General features: G+C 41.1%; 1 protein-coding gene across 2 annotated transcripts in view; it reads left to right on the forward strand.

Moving 5' to 3' along the window:
• The first annotated feature begins 6,873 nt into the window (after positions 1-6,873).
• myom2a (myomesin 2a) overlaps positions 6,874-15,039 on the forward strand; it is a 39,859-nt gene continuing 31,693 nt past the window's right edge. Inside the window, exons 1-6 of one of the 2 annotated variants that reach the window (XM_080759710.1) lie at positions 7,009-7,027; positions 8,151-8,243; positions 10,011-10,106; positions 10,482-10,617; positions 12,789-12,943; positions 13,709-13,801. In XM_080759710.1, the coding sequence (XP_080615836.1) occupies positions 8,173-8,243; positions 10,011-10,106; positions 10,482-10,617; positions 12,789-12,943; positions 13,709-13,801 (551 nt within the window). In that variant the 5' untranslated portion in view covers positions 7,009-7,027; positions 8,151-8,172. Of the gene's footprint in view, positions 7,028-8,150; positions 8,244-10,010; positions 10,107-10,481; positions 10,618-12,788; positions 12,944-13,708; positions 13,802-15,039 lie in introns of both variants that reach the window. The other variant, XM_080759709.1, reaches the window with a different exon arrangement.

The raw sequence follows: 15,039 nt of genomic DNA on the forward strand, positions 1-15,039 counted from the left end.
CTCAGCTGGAGACAGAGTAGTGACCGAGGGGACAATCTGATAGGGAGGCAAAAAGAAAGAAAAAGAAAACGTCTCCCTAATTACGTTAGCTGTCAAGTATATAGAGGAAATTGTGATGCAGACGTTTATTGATGAGTCGCAGTGTTCCGTGCTACGCGCTGCAGAGTCTGACATAATGCTAGAGGGACAGTCAGACCTCACATAGAGTGCACACAGCAAAATGAGTGTTATGTTTAACTGAGAGACTGTACAAAAAAGATTGTAGGTCCAGGAACAGTGTGATAATATAAATACAACTTTATTTATAAAGCACCTTTTGTGTTACAAAGTGCTTTACACACGAGGCATGCATGGTACACAAAAACAAGAAGCAACAAGTGACATTTCAACCTTCAACATGATGTTGCTGAAATTAATAAATTAGCACTGAAACCTAATCTATAAAAGTGCGTTTTCAGACGGGATTTAAAGGAGGAGACAGCAAGCCTGATCTCCAAGGGAAGTGCATTCCGAAGTGTTGGAGCTGAAAGCCAGATCTCCTAGCTTTCTAGAATAAGGGCTTTCCTGGGGATCTCAGACAGCGTGTTGGCACAAAGGGGGAGAGCACATCAGATATGTAAGGCAGAGCAAGACCCGACCTAGCCTTGTATATGTCGTGAGCATGATTTTAAAATGGGATTGGGAGCCAGTGTAGAGATGCTAAAAGTAAAATGGCTGTGATGTACCAGGAGGAAAGCCTGGTCTGTGGTACTAAATCGCTGTGTGGTCTAGACTGGATGATAAAAAATAAAAAGGCAGTCTCTAGTGGTTTGGCTAATTGGCTCTAATGTTACAACAGGACTTCCAGCTGCTGTTCAGCACAGGTGTCATGATTTCACTTGGATTAAGTGATGCCTGTTTTGGTCTCCTTGAGCTGTGGTTCTCTGTTCTTTTTTTTGTTGTTGAAGCTCCCCCGTAACTGTCAGAGGTGCAGACCTGCAAAGGTCCATTTGGAACCCTCACAAGGAACCCAGAGGGTCCCTGGACCCCACTTTAATGACCACTGCCTAATAAGATAAAAGCCGCTGTGATGTGCATAGAATTCGGTGTGCCCTGCAAAAGTTAATCGGATTAATAGATTTTCTAACACCGAAAAAGAGCCATGCTATGCTACAAGCTCACTGTCGCACCGCAATGCATTGTGCAACTATTTATTTATTTTTGCTGAAATGATTTTCGGGGACATACTCACTCACTGTAAAAAATGAATGAATTAGTTTGTAAATTGAATTCATTGCTGGCCTGAAAAACATTCTCAAAAATCCCTGCAGCGTTCTGTGGGAATGATGTCATTACAACTTTATATTTAAACTTTAAGTTTACTTCCGGTCAGCTACACTGCAACAAACATAATATGAACGCATTTAGAATATATATTTATTGTGTGTAAGATTTTCCGGTACATAAGTATTCAGAGTGGATGTGGAGAGGTCATAACTCATGTGTTCCACATGGCCTGCCCTTAACCGATTAAGACCTTGAGGCCGATTCTACAAATGTCAACAGTTTTCTGAAGAACGTATATTGATACGGTTCTCTCACTTTTTCATATTGTCAAGGACCCCTCCGAAATTATTATGTACCGGTATTTGGCCGCGGACCTCCATCTCAAAATATTTAGTTCCAGGGACCCTGGGATTTGAGTTAAAATGTTCGGTTTAAAACAAGTATATCTTCAAAGATTTCATGAGTTTTTGAAAATAGCAGATCTACAAGCTCATAGAGTGGCATGAAGCTTGTATATCTGCTATTTTTGAATAGCCAAAGTATATAAAATAACACGGATGCTTTCCCGGTTTTAATTGGTTAAGAGCGGTTATAGAAACCAGCCACTGACTGAATGCTGATCTTATTATCCAGATGTATCCCAGCCTCTTCATTAATAACAGGAAGGGAGTTTCAGAAGGAAACGGACGATCACTCTAATTCAGCATTATCTTGACATGTCCATCATCTATGTTCAATGTTAAACGACCATAATGGCGGCTGGCTTTTTTTGTGCGTTTAAATATCCTCAAGAATGTTTGAATCGATTACTGTCTGCCATTGGCACAGCCTGCGTCATTTTTATAAACTTTCAAAAAACGAATGAATTATGTCAATACTGCAAGGTGTCTTGGGCCAAGAGATGAGTCGTCATGTGTTGCATCCATCCCTATAACTGCAGTATTGCCATATATAGTCATTAAGGGAGTTACCACCCCCGCAGCCTCGCTACGTAACCACAGAATCCGTATAGAAGCAACCCAAGCCGGCTGACTATATATGTGACGTGCAGCACATGCGTGAAGTGACGTTAACTTCACGTGCCCTTAATTCCCTCAAGCGTTGTGCTTCAGGACTTCCCTTTGCTTCCCCCCCCCCCCTCCTCCTCCTCCTCCACTTGTCCCTCTACCCCAGCTTTCACAGGTCCCACCAACTGCTGGGGAGCCGGTGAGAGCATTCATGTAAAGGAGTCTCTTTGTCCCTCTCTCTCTCTCTGTCTCTCTCTCTCTGTTCCAAAAGAGAAGATCAGAGTGTGTGTGAGTGGAAAAGAGAAAGAGATGGCCCCTGACTCACGCTCTCTCTCTCTCTCTCTCTCTCTCTCACACACACACTCTGTGTCCTCTGAATAGTCCGGCGAGTGTCATGGCTGGTCCAAGGTGACCTTTTCCTTATGGTCTTCTGTCAGGACATCAGAAAAGGACACGGCTCACTGTTGACAAAGAGCAACATGGAGTGCTGGGGAGTTCCATTTTGAGCCTGCATAATTCCATTTATGTAATTAAAGGTATATTCAGTGATTTCACTTAATTCAAATATCACTTATTTTTTTGTTTTGTTGTGATAATCCTCTCTACTATAGAGTACGCTGACCATATAAGCAGTTCCTCCCTGTCCCCAGTTAACCCCTGGGGGTCAAAAAACATTAGGTTTCGTTTTTGACTCTCTATCCTGATTGGACGAAGGCTTAGGTCCCACAGCCAAAAACGAAACCTAAGGTTTTTTGAGTGAAATCACTGAATATACCTTTAATAAACGTTTTTATTATAAGTATTATTATTATGTTTTTAATAATGCTTTTTACCCCCAAATTTGATTAAATAGGGTCTAGACTCTAGACTCTCTAGATGTGTAGAATAGAAAGGACACACACACACACACACACACACACACACACACACACACACACACACACACACACACACACTCCCACGTTCATGTGCAGCATGTGTGAGCAGGTGCAGGATTACAACGCAGATTAGATGTGCGTTAGTTTGTCCATAACAATTATTGTTCTATCCACGCAGTAACACAGTATGAAGTGAAATTAAATTGTATTTATTATCTCATGGTTCTCAGTCGCCATGACTGATTTCAGTGGATTACATGGAAGCCAGCATGTCTTCTATGGAGCATAAATCGGCTATTTTCGGTAATTCTTTGTAAAGATTAGAGCATTTGAAGTGGTGAAACTAGCATTATTTGTAGAAGCATGTACCATAAAATCCTAATGGTCACGGATATTTCATAAAAAGCAAAGGTTAAAGCTTCAGTCTGTGAGTTATTTTCCTTTTTGGCTGTATGTAGAACTTGGTCATACGAAATATTTTCAGTCGTGAGATTTTATTTTGCTTGAATTCATGTTTTTTTTAATTTCCTGCTGCTGATCTTCACGAACACTGCAAGAGAAAATTCACTTGGAATGTTTAGGTTCCAGTGTGACAAGGTCTGTACCGCCGCTCCTACGTCAGGTGTACACTGGTCTGGTCATAATCCGCTGCAATTTAAATTATAAAACCTGCGATACTGTTCATTCTGATCCCCTCATCTCTCTCTCTTCCTCTCTCCCTTGACTCCTTCAAAACCGCTCTCAAAGGGAAAGGACACCTACAAGGATGGCTGTAAAATCTGAATCCCCCACCAACCCCTTTTTTATATGTTTTCTTTTCCTTTTTTTACCTCCTTTATGATGATGATTTCCTGTTTTTTAGCTATATAGAAGTGTATATTTGTATGTCTCTAAATGTTATGATGAATTGAACAAGGTGGACCCTCTTGTAAACAAGTCAAGTGCTTTATTGGTCGTCCAGATTGTTTGTATTGAATTGCGCTTGAAATGTACTGTAATTCTGCAAAAAAATCAATCAATCAATCTCTCTCTATCATCCAACTTTTAAGATGTTATATACCCCTTTGTCCACTAGAGGGAGCCACAATCGATACAAGCCTGTTCTTTTGAACACAAATTGTATATTAATTTGTATCTATTAATTCTGTAAAATATGTAAGTAGGGTAACTGAGGGGTTTTTTTAATTATCAAAACAACCATAAACCACAAAAATGCTTTTAGTACATTAAAGGATTTTGTTTTGATTCATTGCATAATGAAAATGTTAAAAATCTTCAATGATCTCTTCACTGCAGGGGGAACATTGGTGCACAAATCGAGGGGGCAATTTACGGGGGGCTTTTTTAACTAAAGATATTTTTAATACCTAAAATCACACCCGTGTGAAGTGAGGGGCGCTCTTCTATATAAGCCCCGAGCTGAATTAAAACATTTGCACTGTATTAAAAAAATCACACCTGTGTGAAGTGAGGGGCGCTCTTATCATCTTACAACATCAATTACAACATCAATTTGTTTGTTTTAGTCCTCAAAACAAACATAAAATGTATCTTTACATTACATAACTGGTTACACAACAAACATTGGCCAAAATGTCAAGTAAAAAATTGCTCACAGTGAACTTGTAGATAACTATATGTGTAAAAGATTCTCTGTGTAGACAGACCCACGGGCCCTGTAACATTCCAGTGAAGAGGCCCCTCAAACTTCTGCTGTGAACTTCCCTGCTCATCATCACATTATTATGCTCCAATAAACTCCTTTAGGCCTTGTACAAACACACTGGGTGCTGCATGCAAACACGTTTGCATGCATGCACTCGCTCACTCACTCACTCACTCACTCACTCACTCACTGACTCACTGACTGACTCGCTCGCTCGCTCGCTCACTCACTGACTCACTCACTCACTCACTCACTCACTGACTCGCTCGCTCGCTCTCTCACATCTCTCACACAAGAGATCTAACTTGCATTTCATAGGTTCTGCTCGACTGTAAAGCACTCTGGTACTACAATTAAACACTAAATATAATGATTACATTTGATGTTTAATGCACTTTACATTTTCACAAATATTAAAGTCCTACAGAGTTTAAAAACATTGGCATAAAAATGGCAAAGGCAAGAACTACCCTGGCCCTACAAGACGGCATACTAAGTAAAAGTGAAGCATACAAAAAATGACCGTGTAGATTTTTAGCACTTTTTTGAAACAAATGATAGAATAACCAGTAAGACGCCCTGAGGGTGAGAGGGCGAGGTCGTGTGCAAGAATCCGCCTGGGTCACGGCAGACTGCTGGGCGAGCGCTGGCGCTTTGGCATGGGGGCGTCAGATCAACATATGGAATGAATTCTGTACTGGCCATATATGGAGCGTGTCTTGAGTGTACAGCGTTTGATGAGGTCAGATCAACATATGGAATGTCAGAACAGGTCAGCTCCATATATGGAGATCGAAGGGTGGGAGCGGGGGCAGTGTTCTTGAGTGTACAGGGTTTGATGATGATAATTTTCGGGCCTGTTAAGACCGAGTTGGGGAAGTATGTGAAGCGTGATGGCCTGACAACCATATATGGAGGCGTGACGGACGGATCGACGGACTGGCAGGTTTTACAGTCTTTTAATAGTAATCTCTAATCTGCGGCATACGGTCGCAATGAGCGACCTGTTGTATCATTGTACCATTGTCTATGCACACAGAAGCTGAGTTAGTCAAGAAAATAAAAACGATACACCAACATTTGACTCATAAATTAAAACCCAAGCTGTATTATGTTTTGTTATATGAACAAATTAGTCCTATAAACATGAATTTTGCTTGCAGGCTACATCATGATCTGCCCACTTGAAAACGAAACATGCGAACACCAGGGGGCAGCATACGCCAATGGAACACAGCCCTAGTTGATTTGAATCAGCTGGCCAGGGTATTGAAATAAGGTAAAGGCAATCCTACGTTTTAACACGTCTGCTGTGATTATGTTATGTGTCATTGTATTACCTTAGAAAAACAGCACCTGTGACTATATAGGCAGCCTTTTCAAAAGAAAAGTAGTTTTAACAAATTGCCTCCACATTTCACCAAGCTTGCCGTACGTGTCTTAATTAATATGAGCTTATTTAAAATAGAGTGTATTAAAATAGCTGCAGCCAGGGGCGGGCTCTAGTAGGCCTACAGTAAGTGCTTAGGGTATCACTGACCCTCTAGACTTTATCTCTGTGGTTAAAAATAGCTCAGCTGCTGCTGTCAAGTGTTCAGAAGAACCCATGGGTGGTTGTCTTGAGAACCCTAAAAAGGTCTCATAAAGATTTGGATGATACGAGAAAGCAGAAACATACAGATTAAAGAAGCTTTTCGATGTCTAAAATGGCAGTCAGCCTGTGTCAAACTACTGTTAAATGATGAGTGGACAATAATGGACATTTAAATTACAATTAGGCTAATCAATTGAATGTTTGGCATGTGGTGTGCAAAATGACTTATCTAAGGTAAATGGCTAGGCTAGATGATAATCCCCCCCCATATTCACAAGTTTACATATTTTTTTGCAAAGCTTCAATTAAGTTTCCCCTCTTCGTTTCCATTTTAAACTCACACAATCGGATACATTTACGCAATTTACGCACACTTGAGCATTCCTTCGAAAATAACGATTTCGTTTGCACAGCTGTTCACTCCGGTGCGCAAAGCGGCGAATGAGCCCGAAAAATGGGGTTAAATGCTATATATAGTCTTAAGTGCGTCCATACATGGGTGGAAGGGGAACAGGCATTCCTTGAGTCAGAGGGTAATATTTTTGTTCCCATCAGCAAGTGCTTCCCAAGTGCCATCGCTGGTCTGCCACCGCTTGCGCCGTTTTGATCTCTTGGGGTAAGTAGCTTTACTTAATATTTTCACTTAATTTAGAGGGTTTATTTGTGTTGTCTTTTTCTTCCTGAAACATATTTGTAAGAAAACAAACGTGGGATGTTAATTTAATCGCTGTAGGTTGATGTAGGTTCATTGAAAGCTATAGTGTTTTAAATGGCTGGGGGTCAAATCGTGATTAGTTGAAGGATGACTTTTTCGCCACTGTGGTGAAGGGAGTGTGTGAATGTTTGTTAGCAGAAGGCTGCTGTACCTTCCCTGAGCGGTTGTTACTGAATTAAGAGGTCACTGACCCCATTTTCTTAAATGTTTGTCTGTCAGTAGGCTAATCTAGCTTGGCAATAGGCCTAATGCAAATGATTGTATTGAGATAGTCCTACTCTCAGTCTGAATTGAGATATAACTAATGTTGTGGGAACCTGACTTTTGGTTTTAAATTCATTATTCTATAGCCTGAGTCTTGGGGGTGGGGTGAGGGTACAGTATTACATTTTGTCCTTACTATAGACAAAGGTGCTGTAACATTAACTACTCCCTCTAATATAATAGACTGTGTTAAAGCTATTCATAGATTAGCTGTATATGAGCGTTGCAAGGTGAAACATTTGAAGACCTGAGCCCTTGCAATATGGAATGAGAGGAGGCTATCATGGGTCCCTCTTCAATGCCAGACTTGAGCTTGAGCTTTGTGGGGTGTAATATTATCCTGCAAATCTCTTGTGGCCGAGTACCTCTTCTTGTATGCCTGGCTTGTGTGTGTGTGTGTGTGTGTGTGTGTGTGTGTGTGTGTATTGTGTGTGTGTGTATTGTTGTTATAAAGAAAATCGTCAACAGTGATGTCAGTCAGAGCATTGCTATCACAGCATTGATTTAGGAGTCAGTGTTATTAGGCCTGGTATTTCTCAATAATATAATATGCAAGGAAGTCTGCACACTGTATACTGGTAGCTCCCAGTAGAAAATAGACTTCCCTTCTAAATGTACCAGTTTAATTCATCACCTGCTGTTACATTTTTGGGGGCATGTGTGTGCTTCCCTCTGGACTATATTCATCAATAATAGACAGCGATGAATGACAGGCGATGGTAAACCATCATCTCTACCTCCTCCTGGTGCTCTTAACCAGATTTCCTTGAAGTGTTGCAGACATGGCTGCCAAACTACAAATCAGCACTGATTTTCGTACCCTTCACACTAATTTCAAGCAGCACACTGTAAGGTATGGTGTTATGAGTGACATATGTTACACTGTCTGGCTGCAGCTCCTTGTGTGGCCGTATGCTAGAGCCATTGATACGCATATAAACGCTAGTATCACAGGTGGTGTGTGTTTGCCTGATGGTAAGCAAGCAGGAAGTAGATGTAGTCTTTATCTTCCTTATTCTATCTACAGCCTGTTTACACAGTACAAACCTAAATGTTATTTAATTTAGAGTGTACAGGTCAATTTGGTTCCATTTGTACACATTGAGTTACAAATGGACAAACAAACAGGATTTTATCGTGTGTCTGAGTTCTACATCAATCCATCCATCTGCCTGTCGATCAATCTGCTTGTCGATCAATCCATCAATCTGCTTGTCGATCAATCCATCTGCCTATTGATTACTCTGTCCATTTTTGAATTGAACTAACAGGCCATTCATTCATCCACTGTATTCCGTTTTAGTGATGTAGGGGCCATTAGCTGTCAAAAGGCTAGAATCTCTTAAAGGGAAAACATGCAATTGTTCAGTAACAGGGGTCTCCCAGTCTGTCCAGCTCTTTATTAAACAGAAAATACAATTACCAATTTGACCAATTTTACACAATTATGAAAGAATCCTCATATTGTATACCCTAACTACAGGACGTATGATTGCCATGAAACAAAAACAAAAAGTAGGGTTAGATAGAATTGGAACTAGAACACTTTAAACTTTGAAACTGATAAATTATCTGTTGCTGGAGAGACAGGGAGACGATTACTATTTGATTATTTAGAGCGAGCCACTGCCTGGCCCCCGTCCATTGAGTATAATGGACAGGTGGAAGCCATCTTGGGAGGTTTTCAGCTATTTCCTTCAATGGCGTGATGTCATGTTCTCTATAGAGCTTTTTCTTTCAAGCAAAACATCACTTACACCCCCTTAACTGGTACAAATGTGGTGTGTAACTGTAATTAGACCTAATGGAACATAAATGTAGTACTTTGACCTTGTTTGAGGGTTCATACTGGGCCAGCATACATATTTCACCGCCATTGCTTTAGTCTGCTTTAGAAGCATTGCTTCCTGGCCTGTAGAATAGCTCTGCCGGCTTACATGATGCCTTGTGCTATGCTTGAACCTATAGACCTGAGATTTGGTTAGCTTGGTATGCCCTGTAGTATACTAGTTCATATGGCTGTAGCCGAGTTAGGCCCAGCTGAGGGCCTTTCTGTCCCTGTGAGCTGATACTTCAGCAGGCTACAGCAGGCTGCCATGATGTAGTACTAGTGTCTGACTTGCATCGTCATACTGTATAGTAGGTTGAACAGAACACCGCCTCCCTGAACATGACCCAGATCCAAGGCCAATCAGCATACCTGTGAACACCATAGAGTTTTATGGTGGACACAGGCACTCTAACTGAAACAACCAATAACGTTTCAGGAAATTAAGAAAACCTTTTTATATTTATCTTATAGAGCAATGCAATACTGCCCCATCAAAGTTGGTATTGTTGACACACACACACACACACACACACACACACACACACACACACACACACACACACACACACACACACACACACACACACACACAATGAGGTGTACTCGAAGAAAATTAGTACTCCTTTTTCATCTGTAACATATACAAACAGTATCTGCATTGGGCTGAATTGTCCTTTAATATGAGTGCAAATGTCAGAAATATTTGGGATATTATTTGTACCTACAACTTAAATGTGAGTTTTGGCGTTTTAATAGCTAGTTGTTCACAGTTATTGGCAATCTCCACAGGAAATCAAGCTCTAAATCGGTGACCCAAGTGAAGCCTCAGGCCACAGAGGCTATCATGGCGGATTCAGCTTATACGATACCGCCATTCCGGCAGAGGTGAGTTCCCACTTGGCCTGGTGGCCATCGCCCCTAGCGATCATCTGTGAGCTTATTTTAGTTGTGAGGTAAAACGAAACTACAGTCTGTAGATGACCTTAGGCAAGATAACTTCCTGGGGATACCATGGAGACCACATATCGCATTATGCACACTTGACTCTGGCAAATATGATGTCATAGTGTAGGGAATTATATAATATTTGCTGTAAACCAGCTGTAGGGTATTTTATTTTGTTTTGTAAAGTCTCCCATCCCATGACCGTGTTTGTTGACAACATAGAGAACAACACAATTAAAAATAAAACGGTGAGAATGTATGAATGAATGTCCCTTTTATTGTGTACAGTTCATCATTATAATTCTGTTGGTTTAGGAGTTCTGAGACGGTGGAAGAGTACCAGCGGGTATCCACCCATGTTGGAAAAGGTTTGCAAGCTATCCAAGAGGAACTACACCGCATGAGGGTGGCTACCAAGACCCAAGTAGATAATATTGCTATAAAGAGAGAGGTAAGCACTGAAGCCAAGAGTGACAAGTTAAAGCTTAATATGCTGTGAGACAAGCCATTGCTCACGGCTCATAACTAGGCATTATGCTGGGCTTTATACTTGGCCAGTGTTGCGTGGCGAAAACGCAATGCAATGCCTTCATGTGAGCTTGTAGATCAGCTACTTTTTGGCTGTACAGAGCTATGAGCTATGAGCAATGAGCAACAATAAGCCATGATCCATTAGCCATGAGTCATGGCTATATAGTCTCACTGTCGCACTATGAAATTAGGCTTAACACTTCAACAGAAGATCTTAGTATGATGTTGGCAATTTCACATGCAGTAACTGAGGAGTTTAGATTAATAGTTAAATATACCTTATTCTGTTCTAGAAATGATGACATTTCTCTTTCAAAATTATCGCTGGTATATACAGATGTCAAATTGATAATGCAATATTGCTATTTTATCTATGTTTAACCGAGATATGCCTGATATGGACTTAAGACCTCATATTTAAATCTTCTTTTATAGTATTTAAACATTGAGCACTGCATTTCAATCACCAAATAGTAAAACACAAGTTATATAGAATGTTTTGCAACTCCTATAGAGATAGTCAAAAAACTTAGCCAGCACACAAATAGATTTCTTTTTAATATAAGATCTGCCAAAGTGGTTGGCAAAGACAACATTAAAAGCACAACTAGTCAATGCAGCAGGCTGTGTTGTTGAGTGCTGCCATCGCTGATATTCTGTAATGAAAGATGAATGCTGAGATTAAAGGTGGACTCGATAGGATGACATCATCCCCTACTTCCAGGCTTAGTGATATAATCTCTCAAATCTCTGTCTGCTCTAAGCAGATTGGAGCTGTGATGATGTGTATGGCTGCTGAGTTGTAGATAAAGATGATGCTATCGTGTGTCCACGTGTCTTCTTGAATCGAAGTAAAAGTGCTCTCTAACTCAGTGATTCTCAGCCTGCGAGACCACCACTGGATGGATTGATCATTAAGATAAACATGCTCTGAAAAGGCCCACTGCATGCCCACCCATGTGACTGCTTAACACGGCATGTTAAGTGGTCAGATGGGTCTGCTGGTCTGTGAATATACTCTTTGGAGATTTTCAAGTGGGCCCTGGTCCAGAAAAGGTTGGGTTACGTAGAACCACTGTTCTAGCTGGTTAATGTATCTCATCACTCATTTAAACTTGAGTTCACATCAACAGTATATGATATATTACATACTGTATATGATGTATACAGTATGTAAAATAAGCATGTTATGTATTCGTCTCAGTGAAATATATTACATATTGACAATGACACGTATGTTTTGTGGGTGGAAAAGTATTAAGTACGTAACTGAACTACAGTAGTTGAGTAAACCTTTAGTTCCGAATCAACCCCTCCGAGGGCCCTCGCGCTACACCAAATCAAAAGGCCCCATGCATGTGATTAATGTGCGCGTAACACCATCAAGAACAACATTTTAAACTGCCTCCCCCTGGCCAGCCGGGGCGCCTGATGGAGGGGAAAGGAACTGGTTGGAATAACGTGTTCCTTCCACGTGCTACGTCCAACCATGGGAAACTCCCCCCCCCCCCCCCCCCGTCAGGTGTAAAGGAGCGACATGGACACTCATGCATGAAGGAAGCATTAGTTCAGGTCCGTTGCTCTCCCCAGGTTGGCGGAAGGTGTGTCGAGCCCAGGATCATATTAAATAATTGAAACAAATGGGTTACAAAATCGTGGGATAAAAAACAAAAACATGCCCAGTGAATGAACGTGCGTTCAGCACTATCACATAGAGTTATAAGGCTGCTCCCCGACACTGTATCTGCTATTTTTGAGTCTCAAGTGGTTAAGAAACTGTTGGACGACCAAAAACACTAGCTGGGGTTCCTGTGTTGTGTTACATTGAAATCGGTGACTATGAATATGGTTTCGACAGCTGTAGCTATTTGAAATAGTCTCGCACAGGGTATAGGCAAGCTGCGGGTATTGCTACTTTTACTTAAGTAGAAAAATCACCATACTTCACTGTTTACTGTATGTTAGGAGGACAACGGGACGTCCCATACAGTTCACATGAACAGTGATATACAGATTTATCATGTAAAATATGTGTACATTTCACTTCTACTCTGTTCTGACCTTCAACTGGTACAACTTGCTCTCCTGCAGGTTAAGGACATGATGACCAAGAAGGTGGAGTTGCATGAGCATGTACATAGGATGCCCGACTTCCTGGTACCACTGAGGCCTCACACTGTGTGGGAGAAGACCGCTGTGAAGCTGTTCTGCACCGTGCAGGGTTACCCGGCCCCTATCGTCAAATGGTTAGAATGATCCTTATGCTGGGGTGTGGCTTTTGAACCAGTGTTCATTTTGTTGTCTAACAGAAAATGTTCGTCGACTACCTTTTTTCACTGACTCAAACCGAGTAAAAACTGGTGAATGGTTTCATGCAACTACTAGCAAGTAGTTCTCGTTTGGTTGCAAGGAGTTGCATGGAGAATCATTGGTGCGGTTTGGACCTAAGACCAAATGTATTGACTGAATTTCGTTGACGAATAGAGACTAAAATGTTTGATAGGGACGAGTGGAGAAGAGGTCCATCTAGTAGAGCTAATATACAAGTTATTTTATGATTGGTTGCGCTCCGGTGTTGCGCTCTGAAAATAGCAGATGTACAAGACGGTAGATCTGCTATTTTCAGCATGCAACCAAGTATAAAGTAACATTTTTGTTGACAAATTAAACACTAGATTTCTCATCATATTTAGTCGACTAAAGCTAAAACATTTCAGATGACTAAAATATGACTACAAATAATTGACATGTTGTCCGTTTGTGACCTACGAATAGCGCCAAATCATGGCCAGATTGTCGTGAAATTTGCCGTGCACATTCTCGATCCCAACAGGAATAAATCTAGGTGACCACATGGCATTCTAACGGCATCACCATGCCATTGCTTTCTGCATATCAATGCTGCTTCTGTTTAGTTTCGGACCAACAATTCACACAATGTCACAAGTACCTTTGAGAGAAGCATCAACCAATACATGCACTGAGGCAATTTTCTTTGTTTTGGTTTTCAGGTGCAAGAATGGGGTCCCCATTGACACACTGAGCATACCAGGAAAGTACAAGGTTGAGAACAAGTATGGAGTACACGGTTTGATCATTAGCAGGTATGTGACTCATTCAACTCTGATTCAACTCTGATGTGGTTGCTTCTGAACTAGCAAGACCATACTTAAAGATGCACTGCACTTAAAGCGGCACTATGTACATTAATTTATGAATAAAATGTTTAATCTGTATGGTAGAGTATTTTAATTCAATATAACTAATACAATTGGGGTGGTTGTATTTTGTCTCCCTGCTCTTCTATAGAGATATTTAGATCATGTCATGTCTCACTTAGACACAGGATCTGACATGAAGTTTGACCTGATGGTCAAGATTCAATTTATCACCTGAGCAAGCAAAATATTGACATATTTACATGGTACCTGAGATTAGATATAAAAGGTGCGGGAGCATAGCAGCAGATGTACAGTATACTGTGCATGATATACTTAATCCAGTGCATCCATACTTCCAGCGATAATTCATTAGGACATGGAAGGCAGGAGGTTACTTCTAATTAACTCTCCCCGGAGAGTCAGAATCACCCATAACAGAACTAAATGCCAAAGGGAGGAGGCCGGGAAGGTGGAGGGAATTTGAACACTGACATCTGAACAACCACTGTGAACACAGAGTACGAGAGTAGTGACTGCTTAACATTTCCAGTGTGCCAGAAGTTTTCAAAATAAAGGCCCAGCAGATGAGGCAGATTTTACTTTTAAAGCTACCGCCTTCCATTTCCCGCCCAAACTGGGAGGTATAACGTTCCATTACTACCTTGTGCTGTCACATCTGATCTCTCTCTAGAAGCGTTTTATATTCCAATCTAGATGATTGATTGATTTTAGCTATCCGGTTTTATATCATTACGGTGCTAGAAAGAAACAAAAACACATCAGTTAGTTGTACAAATGGCAGTGCGTGACGACTGCATAATTCCACATAGAGTAGACTGACACTGGTGTAATCCGCAAGTAGGTCCATGAGGAAGAGCAAAGAAAAATAGTCAAGTCACATACGTATAATCCACAGAGGTCCAGGAAGACCTAAAAATGACTTGGGTGGTGCTTGTCCTTGATGATGCGCTGGGCTTTGACTTCACACCGCTTTTTGTACAGTTCCTGGAGTGCGTGGAGCTCACCTCCCATGATGCGCTCTGCCGATCGCACTGCGCTTTGTAGGCTGATCTTTTCTCGGGCAGTACAGTTCCCATACCCATATCTTTTATTTATGTATTATTCATATTTTTATATATCTAACACGAACCCTTTTCAGTTAGGTCACCAATTTTATCCAA

This window comes from Protomyctophum bolini, assembly GCF_963924005.1.
Source record: "Protomyctophum bolini genome assembly, chromosome: 3".
NCBI lineage: Eukaryota > Metazoa > Chordata > Actinopteri > Myctophiformes > Myctophidae > Protomyctophum > Protomyctophum bolini.